The sequence below is a fragment of the Chanodichthys erythropterus genome, chromosome 3 (assembly GCF_024489055.1).
Source record: "Chanodichthys erythropterus isolate Z2021 chromosome 3, ASM2448905v1, whole genome shotgun sequence".
Taxonomy (NCBI): Eukaryota; Metazoa; Chordata; class Actinopteri; order Cypriniformes; family Xenocyprididae; genus Chanodichthys; species Chanodichthys erythropterus.
The window spans coordinates 49,130,459-49,148,784 of NC_090223.1; the positions used below are offsets into that span (position 1 = coordinate 49,130,459).

The following is an 18,326-nucleotide window of genomic DNA, read 5'->3' on the forward strand; positions in this document are numbered from 1 at the left end:
TCTAAAAACGTGTCTTAAATGCAACTGCTATACATGTTATGTTATTGGTTAGTTGGGTCATTTTGTGACTGTTGCCCAGTTGGCATGTGCTTCACAGCTGATGGTGTAAGATCTCTTAAAGATCTCCTCAGCTGGTTTAGACTGCAGTCTCTGTACAAGTATCTGTGTTGTATGAGAGAGAGAGAGAGAGAGAGAGGGGAAAACATGACTTTTTGTGGCTGAAAGAGAGAAATGCCATGGAAGTGTTGACCAGAGAAAGATTCATGTGAATCTGCTCTTGAATGAAAATCATTAAATGTGATCTAAAATCTCAGCAAGTTGTGCACTCTCATTTTTGATTCATAACTCAGCAGGATGAACACCCTGATTTCATTGGATTGAAGTCTTATCAGGGCTGGGATTTGTAAACAGTACGATAGCAAAACAAGCTGGTAAATGGTTTAAGTGGATGTGATGGGAACGCAGTGATAACAAGCTTCCTGAACTACTGTTCTGTAAAACGCATGCCGCTTTCCATTAATAGGCCACAAATCACGTTTTTTGTTGTGAGAGTTATTATGTAACGAAGTTAAATTGGCATGAAAATCAGCAACATTGTATCCAGGCCAAAACTGAAATGGTCATTTGTTCTGTAGGGCTGAGAGTCATTTTGATTCCAAAAAGAATTGATTCCGAAGCAACTTACCATATGCACGGAGCGTTCTTTAGAACTTCCGCAATAATATAAGCCAGCTGGAGAACTTCCGGTGAAATATCACTTGCTGGTGTGTTGAGCATCAGTAGTGTAATGCTTAGTTTATAATCAAAATATAGTCACTTAAATAGGCATAGTATTAATTTAGTTATTCAAATGTAAGGCGACATAAAAAATAAATAAGACATACCTCATTGTTCTCCTTGGCTAAATTCAATTCGACCATCAGTTTTCACACTTTTGTGTGAAAAAAAAGCATCAAAATTAAATATTTATTGTGCACTTTAGTTAGATAACATAAACATAAAGTTTCACAAAGTGAAAGCGTGGCTCTCACTTTCTGTGTAATTCATTCACAAGAAAAAAATGTTTTCCATGAGATTTTGTGAGTGCATCATACACTGACAAAATGTATTTTTAAACCTAGTGATTTTATAAAGTTCAATATTTATTCAAATTGATTCAACTATTACAGGAAATGGCTCATATATGCGCAAATAAATGCTCCTCTGCCGCCACCTGCTGGTTATAGTGGTAATTAATGTCTTTTTTTTATTTTTAAATTAGTGTTTTCTATCAAATTTTGGATTACTACATTTTGAATAGTTCGGTTTTACAAATGGGCACAATCTCAGAAGGATGAACAAGTAATGTTTGTGGTCATCACATTAAAAATAACATTTGAAGTGCTGGACAAAACAATGCGTGTGCGTGTCTAATTACAGACATGGCATTTCTTAAACGGTCCCAATAGTAACCAATCAGTAAAACTGGTTTATTGGCAAATTAGGCAAATATGATAACTGCATTAAAATATGAATACAACATTCAAAACAAAATTGCATTACAACAAAAAGTCAATTACTGATTTTTTTGTGTCGATGTACAGTGAGTACAGAATTATCAGATAATAGTTCACCGGAAATGCCCAAGCTGGCTTAAAGGTGCAGTATGTAATATTTTCTGCCCGCTAGAAGCCTATTCAAAAAGGCGTAGCTTAATGATGCCAAGTTCGAACGCGGAATCTTGGGACATGTGGTCTTCACCTCCAACGGAAGGTCCAAAAAAAAGGGATTGGAGTCAGGAAGAAATCATGTTCATGGATGCGATTCTTAACGTTACTGTATGAAGCAGAGCAGGAGCGAGTGTTGTGGGAGCTGAAAGAGGCCGCTGGAGCGATTGCACAACACACACCTCACGAGCAGCGGGACTTTTATTAGTTGCCGGCGCCACTTCCGCTTTTCCAGTCATGAGTGTGAGGTTACGCAGCTCTGTTTATCATATTAGATACATTTGAGAGTGTTGAAAATGTTATAACGTTACTCCGTGCGTTCACTCGGTGGCTGCTGTGAGACACTGTTGCACACTGCAGTAAGATAGATAGATCGATTTTAGAAAATCATATTAAATGTTGGATGGTTTGTGTTGATAAATGACATGCAATTAATTTTAAAACATATTGTATGATGGAGAAAATGCTGTATTACTGTTGCTAAAAATAAAGCTGCATTTGATTATATTATGTTAGCTATTTGACAAAATAGTGTTTTTCTCTGAGCCATGGTAAAGCATGGTACTCGCAAAAAATCTAGAAAATTAGATTTAAACAATAAGACTAAACGTGTTCAGCTATATAATATTTAGTTTTATATAAATATATCAAAACAGTTGTTCCCTTGCCATGTAAATATTAAAGCGTCTTTGGTGTTTCCATGGTTTCTACAAAACAAAACCGGAAACCGAGGATAACGCGGGTATGACGCAATTGACAGGCGACTCCTCACACGTCCCGGAGCCTTGGTTAAAATTGCGATTTTCTCACGATTTTTTAATAGTTGCAAACATCTGGGATATTGTAAGTACTCAAGTGAATGAAATATAAAACACTAGCCTAGTGCTTTTTGGATATTTTAGGAAGTAGCCATGCATATAGTCAATTGAGCATAGACATAATAAATACAGTATTAAGTCTTTGCAATTGAGAGTATATTCCAAAAATTCCGGAGCCCTATTGGTTTGTCCAGCCTCTTGACTGCATCCAGCAATTAAAAACATACAGCTTCATAATAAGGACATAATCTGTTTTAATATTTATTTCGTTGTAGTAATAAAAAAGGTTGTAGAAGGAACCCCAAGACCCTTTGGACACTTTCTAAAGACAAATAATTTTGTCTGTTTTTGCACAAACTGTAGGGTTGATGCTGTTCATCAAGTTAAAAGAGATTATGAAAATGATTTGTTCTCAAATTAATAGGTTTGTCAAATATATTAATATTATGAACAAATATTTGGTCTCAAATAGCTAGGCTCTACTGTGTCACAGGTTAATTTAAGCTTAACCTACAATCCTGTTATTCCGGTGTTTTTGTTTGTTTGTTTGTTTTGTTTTAGTTTGGTTTGGTTGCATGGCATTTCATACATTTTGCTTATTCAATGCTAAAACACAAAATCACACAAATCAGAATTGTAAACATTTAGACATGTTCTCAAATTGTATAAAATAAATGTAAAAGTATGTTTAGTTTGACCTCCTGAAATTAATATATATAATTATTATTTATTTATTTATTTTAAGTTTCAGACTTTATTTTGCCAAGTGTCTTACCAGACGAGGGCGCTATTGACCCACTAAGCAAATCACTGAAACTGTTACCAACCTGTTCAATCACAAACACTTAAGAAATGAGCTTGCATAGCCTTTGCTCACCTAGGATTTAAAGTTAGTGTGTAGAATAGGACTGTTTTGTGGATATTTATTTTTTTGTAAGCTTATTACTGTAACTTCCCTCCATAGTTGGATGCACACAGGCTTTTGATGACGGGATGTGTGGGAAGCATTCCATGTTTGGTGATTTTGTGCAATTCACATTCTCAGATAGAACTGATAACCAATTCCAATGGACCTTCTCATTGGATAAAGATATATTTGAGCGTGCGCTATTTTAAGCAGATCTGATTATCATGCCTCCATGCCCAGAAAGACTTTTAGTGTGACTGAGGTGCATGGGGATGAAATTGGATAGTATTTTTCTTTCAGACTACCATATGTACTTCTTCTCGGTTTGTCCGTATCAAAGCATGTCCAAAAGTTTTATACAAACCATGAGAGAGTGTAATGTTGTAAACTGAGAGTGAGCTGTCTGACATATTATATTCAATGGACGAAATCATTTTTAAGTTGTGAATAATCTTAGGTCATTTGCACAGAAGGAAGATCTTATTGGGTGACGCAGACATTTCCCAGCAACCTCGGTGTGAAATAGAAAGATAAATGAGTTACTATGGATGGGGGTGTATATGTCAAACTAAAACAAACAGCTCGGACACGACTGCAACCGTAATAGCCTAACAATGCAGATCCAGAGCAAAGGGGCGGGAACACATGCAGGGAGGCTATCGGAGATCTGTGGCTGACAGGATGAGGAAATAGCTTAAACATAAACTATACTGATACAGTTGTGTCTCTTTTAAGTACAGAAAAATACCAGTCCTGTGTCTCACATAAAGTGGAAAGACTCAAAGTCAAGGCTATTGTCAAAGACATTGTAAGGAACAATGGACCTCAAGGCCTGTTTCTGTCCATTTTTCTCACTGCTTCTGCGAGTTATGAACATTTAAAATAAAAAAATTATACCTGGTAATATTATATGATGGGCCTGAGCTAACATTAACCTAACAAGGAACATTTGTATTTCATTTGTTGTGTAGATTAATAAATACCATCCTGCTTTTTTGTTCTTTTATTACAAAATGAGACATGCGATTTCTGAAATCAAACACTTTTACATAATATTTGCTCAAAATGATGACAACAGAAAATGATTATTAAGTTTGTCGGTAGATTCTGTAATTGATACAAGGAGCAACTAACACTTGTCTTGCTAATGAATTGGTTTACCATTGACTAGTAACTGATTATCAAACCTTCAAGCAACCTTTTGAACTTAAGAAAACCGTCATTTGTACTATTTATTTTGTATATAGAAATAAATTAGGTGTGTGTATAATATAACTTGAGATCACAAAAAGTACATTTACTTAAAAAGTTGAGTGTTACAAGTTGTTTGATAATCATTTAAATATTAAATCACATGCTGATTTAGGCTGATTTAAATGCTTATTGAGATCACTTTAGTACAACTTTACAGAAGTTTTTAATGGTACATATTAGCTGTCCAGTTTTACTTTACTAAAATGTACCGACTTGTCTAGCTTGCTGATTTCATGTCATTAGATGTCTTATGAAACAGCGGTCTGGCATACAAATGTATCAAAAGGTTTACACAAGTCAAATGTGTCACAAGACTTCCACAGAACATTGACTCAGTAATAAAGGTTTTGCAGCGTGTTTGGCAAAGTGTCCAGGCTGCATATGTTTTGGTCTATTCTTAGCAATGTGCATGACCATACATTCCCAAAATCTTGAATTATTTGAACATCAGGGGCCAGTTGTTCAAAAGTAATCTGATCGTTTTTGGCTATCGGATTGGATCAGATCTTGAAAATGGGTTGTTCAAAAGGAAAAAAGTATTCTGAAATCAGATTTGATTGCAAAATCCAATCTTGGTTTTGATCTGGATCACATCATCATCACTTTTTTGTTAGATTGGGATACCTTTGATCCAAAAAAATCTGGATTATAGTGATCCCATCAGAAGAGTAATTAAACTTTAAAACTGGTCAAAAAATACAACATTTTTATCATGTTATACACACACACACACACATTGTTTATTTTGCTCTTGATTAGTTTAACTGTTAAAGTAAAATAGAAGTAGACATTAGGGGCCAGTTGCTGAAAAAGTTTAATCTGGATCAGAATGATCTGGATTTGGAAATCCCATGTTTTGCTATCCAGGATCAGGTAATCCATCTTACTTTTGTGCTGGTTTTTCAAAGCAAAATTGGATTGGATCATCCTGATTCAGATAGACATTTTTTTTTTCAGATTACCAAATATGGATTAATAGTGCTCTACGGAGCCCCTAAAGGGACATGGTGATAGAAAGAATATGAAATGGGAAAAAAACACATTTCAAATCTTCTGCGTGCGTTCACCTGAAAAATTTTGCGTTCACGCGCAAAGAACTTTTGACTGGTCCATCTCTTATGATTGCGCCAAACAATGATTAAAAGAATACTTTAAGTTTATATATATATATATATATATATATAGTTTGATATTTACAACTGTTTGAGGATTATTTTATTGCACCAATATCTCTTTTTTACTTTACAGTAGGTTAGCCTAATGTCTACTATACTTTAAAGGGTTAGTTCACCCAAAAATGAAAACTCTGTCATTATTACTCACCCGTAAGACCTTTCATCATCTTCAGAACACAAATTAAGATATTGTTGATGAAATCCGATGGCTCAGTGAGGCCTCCATTGACAGCAAGATAATTAACACTTTCAGATGTCCAGAAAGCTACTAAAGACATATTTAAATCAGTCGAAGTGACTACAGTGGTTCAACCTTAATTTTATGAAGTGACGAGAATACTTTTTGTGCTCCAAAAATAAGAAAATAGTGACTTTATTCAACAATATCTAGGGCCAGTTGTTCAAAAAGTTTAATATGGATCAGAATTATCTGGATTTGGAAATCCCATGTTTTGCTGTCTAGGATCAGGTAACTTTTGTGCTGGTTTTTCAAAGCAAAATTGGATTGGATCACCCTGATTCAGATACACACTTTTTCAGATTACCAAATCTGGATTACTAGTGCTCTACGGAGCCCCTAAAGGGACATGTTGATAGAAGAATATGAAAAAAAAAAAACACATTTCAATGCTTTTGCATTCTCTCAGAAAAATTCCATGTAGCTTTCACCCGAGAAACTTTGCGTTCGCCTGCAAAGAAATTTTGACTGGTTCATCTCTTATGATTGTGCCAATGTACAGTCGTGGCCAAAAGTTTTGAGAATTACATAAATATTAGTTTTCAAAACGTTTGCTGCTAAACTGCTTTTAGATCTTTGTTTCAGTTGTTTCTGTGATGTACTGAAATATAATTACAAGCACTTCATACGTTTCAAAGGCTTTTATTGACAATTACATGACATTTATGCAAAGAGTCAGTATTTGCAGTGTTGGCCCTTCTTTTTCAGGACCTCTGCAATTCGACTGGGCATGCTCTCAATCAACTTCTGGGCCAAATCCTGACTGATAGCAACCCATTCTTTCATAATAACTTCTTGGAGTTTGTTAGAATTAGTGGGTTTTTGTTTGTCCACCCGCCTCTTGAGGATTGACCACAAGTTCTCAATGGGATTAAGATCTGGGGAGTTTCCAGGCCATGGACCCAAAATTTCAACATTCTGGTCCCCGAGCCACTTAGTTATCACTTTTGCCTTATGGCACGGTGCTCCATCGTTCTGGAAAATGCATTGTTCTTCACCAAACTGTTGTTGGATTGTTGGAAGAAGTTGCTGTTGGAGGGTGTTTTGGTACCATTCTTTATTCATGGCTGTGTTTTTGGGCAGAATTGTAAGTGAGCCCACTCCCTTGGAAGAGAAGCAACCCCACACATGAATGGTGTCAGGATGCTTTACTGTTGGCATGACACAGGACTGATGGTAGCGCTCACCTTTTCTTCTCCGGACAAGCCTTTTTCCAGATGCCCCAAACAATCGGAAAGGGGCTTCATCTGAGAATATGACTTTGCCCCAGTCCTCAGCAGTCCATTCACTATACTTTCTGCAGAAGATCAATCTGTCCCTGATGGTTTTTTTGGAGAGAAGTGGCTTCTTTGCTGCCCTTCTTGACACCAGGCCATCTTCCAAAAGTCTTTTCCTCACTGTGCGTGCAGATGCGCTCACACCTGCCTGCTGCCATTCCCGAGCAAGCTCTGTACTGGTGGCACTCCGATCCCGCAGCTGAATCCTCTTTAGGAGACGATCCTGGCGCTTGCTGGACTTTCTTGGACGCCCTGAAGCCTTCTTTACAAGAATTTAACCTCTTTCCTTGAAGTTGTTGATGAACCTATAAATTGTTGATTTAGGTGCAATCTTAGTAGCCACAATATCCTTGCCTGTGAAGCCATTTTTATGCAACGCAATGATGGCTGCACGCGTTTCTTTGCTGGTCACCATGGTTAACAATGGAAGAACAATGATTTCGAGCATAACCCTCCTTTTAACATGTCAAGTCTGCCATTCTAACCTAATCAGCCTGACATAATGATCGCCAGCCTTGTGCTCGTCAACATTCTCACCTGAGTTAACAAGATGATTACTGAAATGATCTCAGCAGGTCCTTTAATGACAGCAATGAAATGCAGTGAAAAGGTTTTTTGGGGATTAAGTTAATTTTCATGGCAAAGAAGAACTATGCAATTCATCTGATCACTCGTCATAACATTCTGGAGTATATGCAAATTGCTATTATAAAAACTTAAGCAGCAACTTTTCCAATTTCCAATATTTATGTAATTCTCAAAACTTTTGGCCACGACTGTAGTTTACAAATAGTGATACAAACACTTGGAATCAAATATAATATTATATTTTCATATTTACAGATGTTTGGGGATTATTTTATGGCAGTTTATTTTAGTGTTATTTTAAGCAGTTTTTAGGAAGATCAGAAAATGAAAGACTTTTTAATGTTTACTGTTCTATTATGTTGGTATTTAAAAGTTTCTGTTAATTAATAGTTTTAGGGTTACTATTGTGGTGAATTGTTGCACTTGTGCTTGGGTTGAGACCTGCTAACAAACTTTCAAATTACTTGAATAAGAAAGTAATCACTGTGCTGGGTTGCATTTCCCAAAAGCATTGTAAACCTATGTTGATTGTAAAACCATTGCCACCAATGGACTTATGATCAATTTAGGCTTTACAATGTTTTTGCTTAAGGTAATTTAGGATGAATCCAGTATCACATCTAGATTTCCAACACAGAACATCACAAAGTTAAACAAGAAGAATTAATTGTAAAAATCAATGTATATGAAAACAATTTATTTATTTATTTATTGCTTTTTATTTATTTTATTTTAAATGAACACAATTGATTCTAGTTAACATGGTTGATTCTATTGGATTTTACTTGTCTCAATCATGTGGAACCACTGTCCATGATTGAATTGAAAGTTGGACATAACTATTTTACATATATTCTTCCTTAGTCAGTTGTTTTGTCAAGCTGTGCCCAACCATAGTAAATAAGTTGAATCAACCTTAATAAATTAAGTTGACCCAACATAAGTACATTAAATTGGAATAACAGAATTGCATAATGCTGAAATAAATCAACTTAATCATGTGGAAATCCCAAAGAGTTTTTTTTTTTTTTTGTTTTTTTTTTGAGTGTAGAAACTTCTTTAAAAGGCTTATAAACACAGAATTTTTACCAACATATGAAATTAAATTAAGGACATGCATCAGACAAATTGGGAATGTTGGACAATAAATATATCAAAACAGTTTTTTAATATAGTAAAATAAAACTTGTTGCTGTAATTAGCCAAATAATTCTGTCAGTTTACAAACTTTTAACGAGTTTAGTGTTTTGTTCTCCCCTCATTGGGAATATTAAACCTCCTGTTATGTTTGAGGTCAGATTGACCCCAAATAAACTTTGACATCTGACATGAAAAAAATATACTAATTGTATTTATTAGAAGAAATCATAAACATGCACATCTTGTGTTAGTTTTCAAAATGCCTGTACACATTTTTTACCCAGTCGGTGATGTCTGGGGGCATTTTGACCCCACACAAAACAGCTAAAATTAAACATAACAGGAGGATTAATTATATTTCAGATTAATTTTGTGACAAAAAATACATTTATCTTTTTTCAAATGAATCTAGATAAAATCTGTGTCATTATAAAATCTATATAATTTCTTCATAGTTGTTAGAGATGAGTGTCTGTGTCTGAGGACTGGATGAGTTGCTATAATAACCCATCATGTGTTCTCTCTAGAGGCAGCAGGCCGTGTTTCTCTCGATCTCTGTTTAACCCCCAACATTTATCTGCATCAGATCCTGGCAGCAGAACAGAGGTCTCTGGAGATCTCGCTCAACTGCTAGTGATACTCTCTTGAGACATGGAGAGAAGCTTGCATTGATTCACCAGATTGTCCATCCGTGCCTCACATTTGAACCGTCCTATTAAGATTGAGCTGTTGTTCTGCAAGCAGACGTAAATTACCGTCAATTTCAGATTGTTTTTGTCTGCAGATCTCATTTAGATGTTAGTATTGGGCGTTCAGCATTGTATTGTTGTGAGACTTAAAACATAACAATCGCCTTTTAAGTTGTATTTAATGTAATGTTTTTGTCACTCTTTATGATAGTGCTGTTTTTAACCTATGTAATACAAAAGTTTGTTTTCCCTTTTTTTAGTGAGCTTAGCTTACTTTATTCTGGAGATATGCATCCAAATAATTTGACTTGAAAGGAGATTTCTAAATCATAGCTTAAAATGTATTCAAATTAAATTAACTTTTAAATGAACCTACTTCAAGGCTTAAAGCTTAACTATGTGTTTCTTTAAAGTTGGTGTAAAAGTTAAATTCATATTAAAGTAAGAAGTTCATATGTTGCATATACGTTATTGTGGAAACTGGATGCAGGCGCCTTCAACACACATTTGTTATTAATAATTCATAATAGCATTTCACCATCCATTTAACATATGCTAATGGATTCAAACCATTGTTATGCTGTGATTGTGGGAGTGGTGTTTATGTCAGACCACATTGACTTTATGGATCAATGACTCATGTTCAAGTTTAACTATTGCAAAACTTGTATTAAAAATAGAAACTTAAGTGTCTTTGGTGAGCAAACACAGAGATTTCCTTTCTGCTACTGAACTGAATGTACTGTTGTATGTCTTAATATAAGTCAGTTAAATCCTGGCAATTTATTCCAGTTCTTTCCTCTGACCTACAATATATTAACTTTGTTATACTTAGTTGACACTGATGCATTCATTTACAATCATTTTTCAAATACCACCACTCAAACTTTTCCGTAAATCAACTTTTGTTAATGTCCAAGACCACAAAGTCCACATGACAGTGTTTTTTCTTTCCAAAAGTCCCAAATCAATTGACATAAATTGTGGTCAAGAAGCCTTCATGATGAAATCTGGCATCTAAACATTGAATTGAAGTGAAGTGCCGGTCTTTTGTACAACAAAGTATGTTCTGTGGCTGATTCCAGTTTTCCGAGCTCTAATCCGTCACTTAGCAGCTGGAGGAGCGCCTCTTCCATGACTTCACATACAGTAAACCCATCTGGTCAGCCTCTGTTTCTCTCTTTTCTGTGTCCAGTGAGTTATGCATGTTTGAAAACCCAGACTCTACATGAGCTTGAGAGTTTTTTCTGTGTAGTTCAGTTTGATGCAGGTTAATTTTGTTGACTGTTGTGTGTTTGTAGAGCCATATTTAGCTTGGCATTTGCTCATTTCTTTCCAGAAAGGATGCAGGTTAATTCCCTGGGAGGACGCTGTAGGAAAACACAGAGCGACAGCTCAATGACACTGTTGTTTTGCTTTGCGTGTGTATTTGTGTGTTTGTGGATAGATGTCATGAAATGTCAAGGAAACTTGTTGTGAAATTTTGAAATTTTTGATGTTGCCTGTTTTGCTATATAGACTTTTAGAAGTAGTTATGTCTATATTACTACTTTTCAAAGTCTATATACAAACATTTTTCTGAATCATGATGCACCATGGTGTTGAGTTTTTAAAATAATGCTATATGATTGCCAAGGTTTTTTGCCCAGTCAACAAGGAATGTTCTCAGAACTTTGGCAAGATTAAGAACAAACATTCTTTCAGTTATGTTAATAGAATGTTCATTATCTGGTTGTTAACAACGTTCTCAAAACGCTAGCATTAATTATACTGCCCAGCAAAAAAAAAAAAAAATTTTGCTGTTTTGATTTAAATCGGGAAATGCTTAAAGATCCCCTGGGGTGAAAAACAAGTTTTTAATGTTATATGTCTGTGTGGTCTTTTTAATATGCTTTAAGACAAACCATGTGCAAATTCAGAAGTCAACATCATTGCTGAGAATTCTCTTTAAAACTGCAGTGAAAAAAGACTCAAACCCAAAGTCTCAAACCCATGATTTAAAATCACTTTTCTGACATCACAAACTACCTTGTAACCAATCACATCAACATGCCGGAGGGCTTTAGCATATCATTAACAGGGGAGTCTTGAGAGAATCCAGGTTATCCCGGCTACAATGCTCAACACTGCCATTTTTCAGACAGAGAATTAACACTAATAAATACATTTATAAATTTATAATTATAATTTTACATTAACATTAATAAATTAGCATGGAACTGTTTGAAATCAGCTGTCAAATGTACCGAATTGAGTTGAAATATAGTCTTCACTGTTAAAGGGATAGTTCACCCAAAAATGAAAATTTGATGTTAATCTGCTTACCCCCAGTGCATCCAAGATGTAGATGACTTCTTCAGTCGAACGCAAATGATGATTTTTAACTGCAACCGCTGCCGTCTGTCAGTCAAATAATAGCAGTGATTGGGAACTTGAACAATAAGAGTCGAAAAAACTTCCATAGACAAATTCAAATTAAACCCTGCGGCTCGTGACGACACATTGATGTCCTAAGACACGAAACGATCGGTTTGTGCGAGAAACCGAACAGTATTTATATCATTTTTTACCTCTAATACACCACTATGTCCAACTTCGTTCAGCTTCCGGCTAGTGAGGTCTGATCGCGCTCTGACAACGGAAGTGATGTCTCGCGCTCATTGAAGTATATGGGCGAGACATCACTTCCGTCATCACAACGCGTTTTTTGACCACACTAACAGGAAGCTGAACGAAGTTGGACATAGTGGTGTATTAGAGGTAAAAATTATATAAATACTGTTTGGTTTCTCGCACAAACCGATCGTTTCGTGTCTTAGGACATTAATGTGTCGTCACGAGCCACAGATTTTAATTTTGATTTGTCTAAGCAAGTTTTATCTACTGTTATAGTTGAAGTTCCCATCTACTGCTATTATTTGACTGACAGACGGCAGCGGTTGCGGTTAAAAATCAACATTTGTGTTCGACTGAAGAAAAAAAGTCATCTACATCTTGGATGCCCTGGGGGTAAGCAGATAAACATCAAATTTTCATTTTTGGGTGAACTATTCCTTTAATGATATGCTTAGACCCGAGAAGCCAGGTTATCCCGGTATATTTTTCTGTTGATATGAAAAATTGTGTAGATTTAGCAATATAGCGAGTGTATGATGTATATGAGATGTTCAAAGGGTTTGTAAGGATACTAATTGTTAAGGCAGCTGTCTGACTCATGGATGTGAACATGGTTTGTGAAACACCAGTAACCCATTATTAGCAGTTTTATAACATAGTCAAGCAGAAGGCTAATCATATTAATTACTGTTAGGTGTCCGACATGGTAAAGAGTGATACCATTGTGCAGCGTTTACCTCAGTAAGTTGACCGAGTGGATCTCTGACCTGGTGCGAGTGACTGGAGGCGGGGCTAATTATATTCATAGATCCATGTATATTAAATAAGGCAAGGCTGTAGAGTTACATTCAAGCTATTTAAATAAGGCATGTTTTTTCCATCGGAAAAAAAAAATTAAATATGTCATTTTGGTAATCAAAGATGAGTTTTAAGGGATAAAATGATTGACTACAGCGGGACTTTAAGAAAAAAATATTTGGGATGTGTGGGAGTAGACTTTACAGAGTGCTCGACTCTTGCATTGTAAACCAAAAATTGATGCACCTCTTGATGGAATTATCATCATGTAACCCAGTGTAATAATTTAGAAATGTTTTATTTCATATTTTCTTTTATGTGCAAATTATAATGTAAATGGTTGTGAATGTATATTTGTTACATCGATGGGGTATTTATTATTATTATTATTTTTTGTGTGTGTGTGTGTTTTGACATTTTCATTGTTAAGTCAATCGTGTTCTTGTCCATTTTGGGTGGCCAATCAGTGTTCTAGATTAAGGAAAGGAGGGCGGGAAGAGGAGAGTGCAAGGGTTAACTAGGAGGGAGGAGGAGAGCACGAGAAAATATGGGTGCGATGATCTGGTATCATATTGTTTCACAAAAGTATATAGCATAAATGCTGAAGAGTGTTACAATAGTTTCAGTAGTAAGTGTGTTGTCAAAACGAGAACAGAAACTTGTACTACGGACGGAACAGTGTCTATCTTGCTCAGATGGACTGTATGTTCGGTTGGCGAGTCCTCAGCGCGAGGATTTGTGACAGCTTCATAGGAGGATGATTCCAGATAGACTTCTTAGTGTTACGGGAGTGCTTGGAATTCCCTTGGCCCTGAGGAAATCGCAGCGATCGCGAGTTTGATGGACATCTAGCGCTGAGTGGTGAAACACGCACTTTTCATTGGATTTAAAAGGTATTTCCCGCCTATGTTTGCTTCGTGACGAGTGAAGCGGTCTTTTATTTTTTTTGACCACAACGTACCCTAGCATCAAACAGGCCTGTAACAAAGGAAAAAACAACAACAACAAAAAAAAAAAACAGACGTATTGAGTTAATTTTAGAGTTGGCTCATATTGCCAGCTTATTGTTTGGGTAGAGTCCTTTGAAGATTTTGGGTTTGGGTGATCTAATTTTAAGGTTTATATCAGAACCATGAGGACTATTTACAACAAAGGGAATATGTGAAAATGTAGTAATTGATATTTTTTTTGGATTTATCAGTGAATTTGTGAAATTCCGATTGTCTAGTTACCTAATTATTTCATTTTACATTTTAAAAGAAGATCCCTGAAGTTTGATTATTTTACATTTAAGTAAATTGTTAATTTCATTATGCTTCAATTGTTTTCTGTGTATTAATTTGATAAAGAAAGGGGTTATATATATATATATATATATATATATATTTAGACTTTAGTTATTGCAAATACATTATTCTAGCAGCGAGATACATTAAAATCCCATTTCACCATTTATGTGAATGCAGTTTAGGGGAACCCAAGGAAAGACATAACAAACACAGTTACACAAAAACAAGTTAAAGTGAGTAATCACACTTAACCCATTCAGTTGAAAATACTAAGTTTATTAATACGAACTCAGGGCGCTCTCTTACCTTTCTGAAAATAGGACAGGGTTAAAAGCGCTACATAAATTGGAGGCACCGCTGGGATCTTTGGGTGTCCCGAAACAGTTGAGTGCTGTAAAAGAAGAACCAGAACAAGTCTCAGTGAGCATATGCTGAGTACCGTATGACCATGACTGCTCATTCTGTGTATCCTGGGCTGGTGGATGAGCTTAGAGGATGGTGTCGGGGAGAAATGCTCAATGAAGCACATGCGCTAATGGTAATTGTCCCTAAAGAAATTGATATTACTCAAATTGAAGAAACCCTTCAATCTGTTAAATGTTTGGGGCGGGTGCGTGTGAGAGGAAGAATGTACAACTGCAGACTGGATAGTTTGACTGTTTTATGTGAATGTAAAGAAGTTGTAGACCCTTCTAAAGTCCCTCCTGACATACTTCCCACAGGTGGAACGGTAGCCTGGCCAATTGTCATGGCGACACGAAGTCCAGTTTCACCAGGTGCTCCTGCTAGTGCAAAGCAGAACAATTCGTCTACCATTGGTAATGATAGTAATGTTCAGGAGTTGTTGGGTAGTAATGATGGCTCTGCTGAGTCTATTATACGTGCTGTGGGGGATCTGCTATCTAAAATAGAAAAACCAGTGAGTGATAGCAGCAGTTACCGTCGCCTCCGTGTTTTGTCTGGTACTGTACCAACCCCTGCAGGAGAAGAGCCTTTAGAACATTGGCTTGAGCAAGCTCGTCTTATGGTAGAAGAAAGCGATTGCTCAGACAAAGAGAAAAGACGTCGGATTATGGAGAGTCTACGAGGTCCTGCCTTGGCAGTAGTAAAAGCTGCTCGTTTAACCACTGTGGATCTCAAGCCCGAGCAATGCTTGGAAGTCATTGAAAGTGCATTTGGTTCTGCTGAATCAGGGGAAGAGCTGTATATTGCTTTTCGGTTAATGCAGCAAAAACCCAGTGAAAAACTGTCCGATTTTCTTAAAAGACTGGAACAATCATTGACCAAAGTCATACAGCGAGGTGGTCTGTCAATTGACCCTGCAAACCGCGCCCGAGTGGAACAGTTACTTCGAGGGGCAGTTTCTTCTGATCTAATGCTTGTTAATCTTAAGCTGAGGGAAAGGAAGGAAAACCCTCCATCCTTTTTAGAGCTGTTAAGTGAGATTCGCAGTGAGGAAGAATATGAGGCCACTAGGGCTAAACACAGCTCCACTGTGCATAAGATACAGGCTAAAGCAGAGGTGGACAGTAAGTATACAGAAATTCAGAACCTAAAAACTGAGTTGAAGGAACTGAAAGCCATGTTTGCTTCCATGAATGCTACCCCTCATGGAGCTGTGAAAGAAGAGGTGTCTGCAGGTCCAGTTATGAAAACCACATTTGAAAATGGTCCTGACCCTGAAGTGACTGCACTGAAAAAACAAGTCAAAAGATTGCAGCAAAAAGTTCAAAGCAAAAAGCCTATTGCCCCAGTTTCATCCTTACCTGTGGAAACTTCTAGAAATTTTCCTGGTACATATAAGCCGACTACATCCAGTGAAGCAGATGAATATTAATGTTATCACTGTGGGGAAAGCGGACACTTTGCAGCAAAATGTAGAAACCAGAAAACCAATCCAAATTCATTCGCAGGTTAATTCAGTCCCTGAAAAAAGCTAAAAGTAGAGACTTGTTTTCATCTGAGAAAAAACCCAACACAACGGACTGTTCAGTAAAGATGAGTGCAGTAGACATACAAAAAGAAAACCCCATTCCCGAAGGGTTGGTTGGTCCAACGTCTGTTGTCCAGCTGAAAGTGAACGGACATGAATGTGACGCCTTATTAGACAGTGGCTCTCAAGTAACCATTATCTTCGAGGCCTGGTATAAGCAGCATCTGTCTGACATTTCCATTCATCCCCTTACAGGTTTGGCCACTTGGGGCTTAAGTGAGTCCAGCTATCCTTATTTGGGGTATGTGATGGTAGATGTTGAGTTCCCAGCCAAAATTACAGGAGCTCAGGAAGCCCTTTCAGTCTTAGCCTTAATCTGTCCGGGACCCTGTAGTCCAGATCAAACACCAGTTATTTTGGGCACCAATGCTAACCTCTTCAAACGTTTAGCTCGGCTGTGTAGAGAAAGTGCTGGAGTGGACATTGCGCAAACTTTGGGCATAAATCTAGGTCCAGTTTCTAAAGAATTGTCATGTGACACAGCTAAGGTCCCTAGTGAAGATGGTGTGGGCAGTGTAAGGTGGATTGGTCCAGGACCCTTGTCCTTATCCCCAGGAGGGGATTGTGTGGCAATCTGTAAGGTAGAGCTAATCGAACCATTGGGGAAAGAGGTTCTATTAGTAGAGGCTCCTCCAGATTCCACACTTCCCATTGGAGTGTTACTGCACCCCATGGTAGTGCCACATTCTGAAATGGATGTCAACTATTTCCCAGTATTGATGCATAATGAGTCGCTTAAGGACACAGTGATTCCGGTATGGACAGTGGTAGGTCACCTGCATCCAACAAATCCAGTAACCCCAGCTCCAAAGACAGGAGAGTTGGATACAAACCTCATTAACTTTGTAGACTCTCCAATTCCTGAGTCATGGAAGGAGAAGCTTAGGCAGGCATTGAAAGAAAGAGAGTCTGTGTTCTCACTGCATGAGTGGGATGTTGGTTTGGCAAAAGGAGTTGAACACACTATTCGGCTATCTGATCCTAGGCCCTTTCGTGAGCGCTCCAGGCGTTTGGCTCCTGCTGACATTGATGATGTTCGAAAACACATTCAGGAGCTTATGAAAGCTGGTATCATCAAGGAATCACAAAGCCCCTATGCCTCCCCTATTGTAGTTGCCCGAAAGAAGAATGGAAGTGTAAGAATGTGCATAGACTATCGCACTCTTAATTCTCGAACAGTGCCTGACCAGTATACCACACCTCGCATTGATGATGCATTAGACTGTTTGTCAGGGAGTAGATGGTTTTCCGTCCTTGATCTCAGAAGTGGCTATTACCAGATAGCTATGTCTGAAGAGGATAAGGAAAAAACTGCCTTTATATGCCCCTTAGGATTCTATCAATTCGAGTGTATGCCACAGGGCATTACTGGGGCACCTGCGACTTTCCAACGCTTGATGGAAAAAGCTGTTGGTGATATGAACTTGCTTCAGGTTCTTGTTTACCTAGATGACCTGATCGTCTTTGGGAAGTCGTTAGAAGAACATGAGGAAAGACTTCTGAAGGTACTGGACAGACTTGAAGAAGTGGGGCTGAAAGCATCATTGGACAAGTGCCAATTCTGCCAGACCAAGGTGAAGTATGTGGGGCACATAGTATCAGCTAACGGCATTGCAACAGACCCTGACAAAGTAAAGGCGGTCAGCACATGGCCACAGCCTACGGACCTTAAGTCATAAGATCCTTTCTTGGCTTCTGCGTTTATGACCGTAGGTTCATAGCCATTTATGCTGCCATTGTCCGACCTCTTACTGAGCTCACCAAGGGTTATGCACCTACCCAGCGAGAGAGAAGGTTGGACAAAAATAAATCTAAAACCTACTTGAAAGAGTCTGAGC

At 37.3% G+C, this 18,326-nt stretch overlaps 1 protein-coding gene across 1 annotated transcript; it reads left to right on the forward strand.

Moving 5' to 3' along the window:
• Nucleotides 1-14,943: 14,943 nt before the first annotated feature.
• On the forward strand, nucleotides 14,944-16,332 carry LOC137004754 (paraneoplastic antigen Ma1 homolog). The gene has a single exon (XM_067365367.1). It carries the CDS (start codon nucleotides 14,944-14,946, stop codon nucleotides 16,330-16,332), a length of 1,389 nt encoding a protein of 462 aa, XP_067221468.1.
• Nucleotides 16,333-18,326: the final 1,994 nt, after the last annotated feature.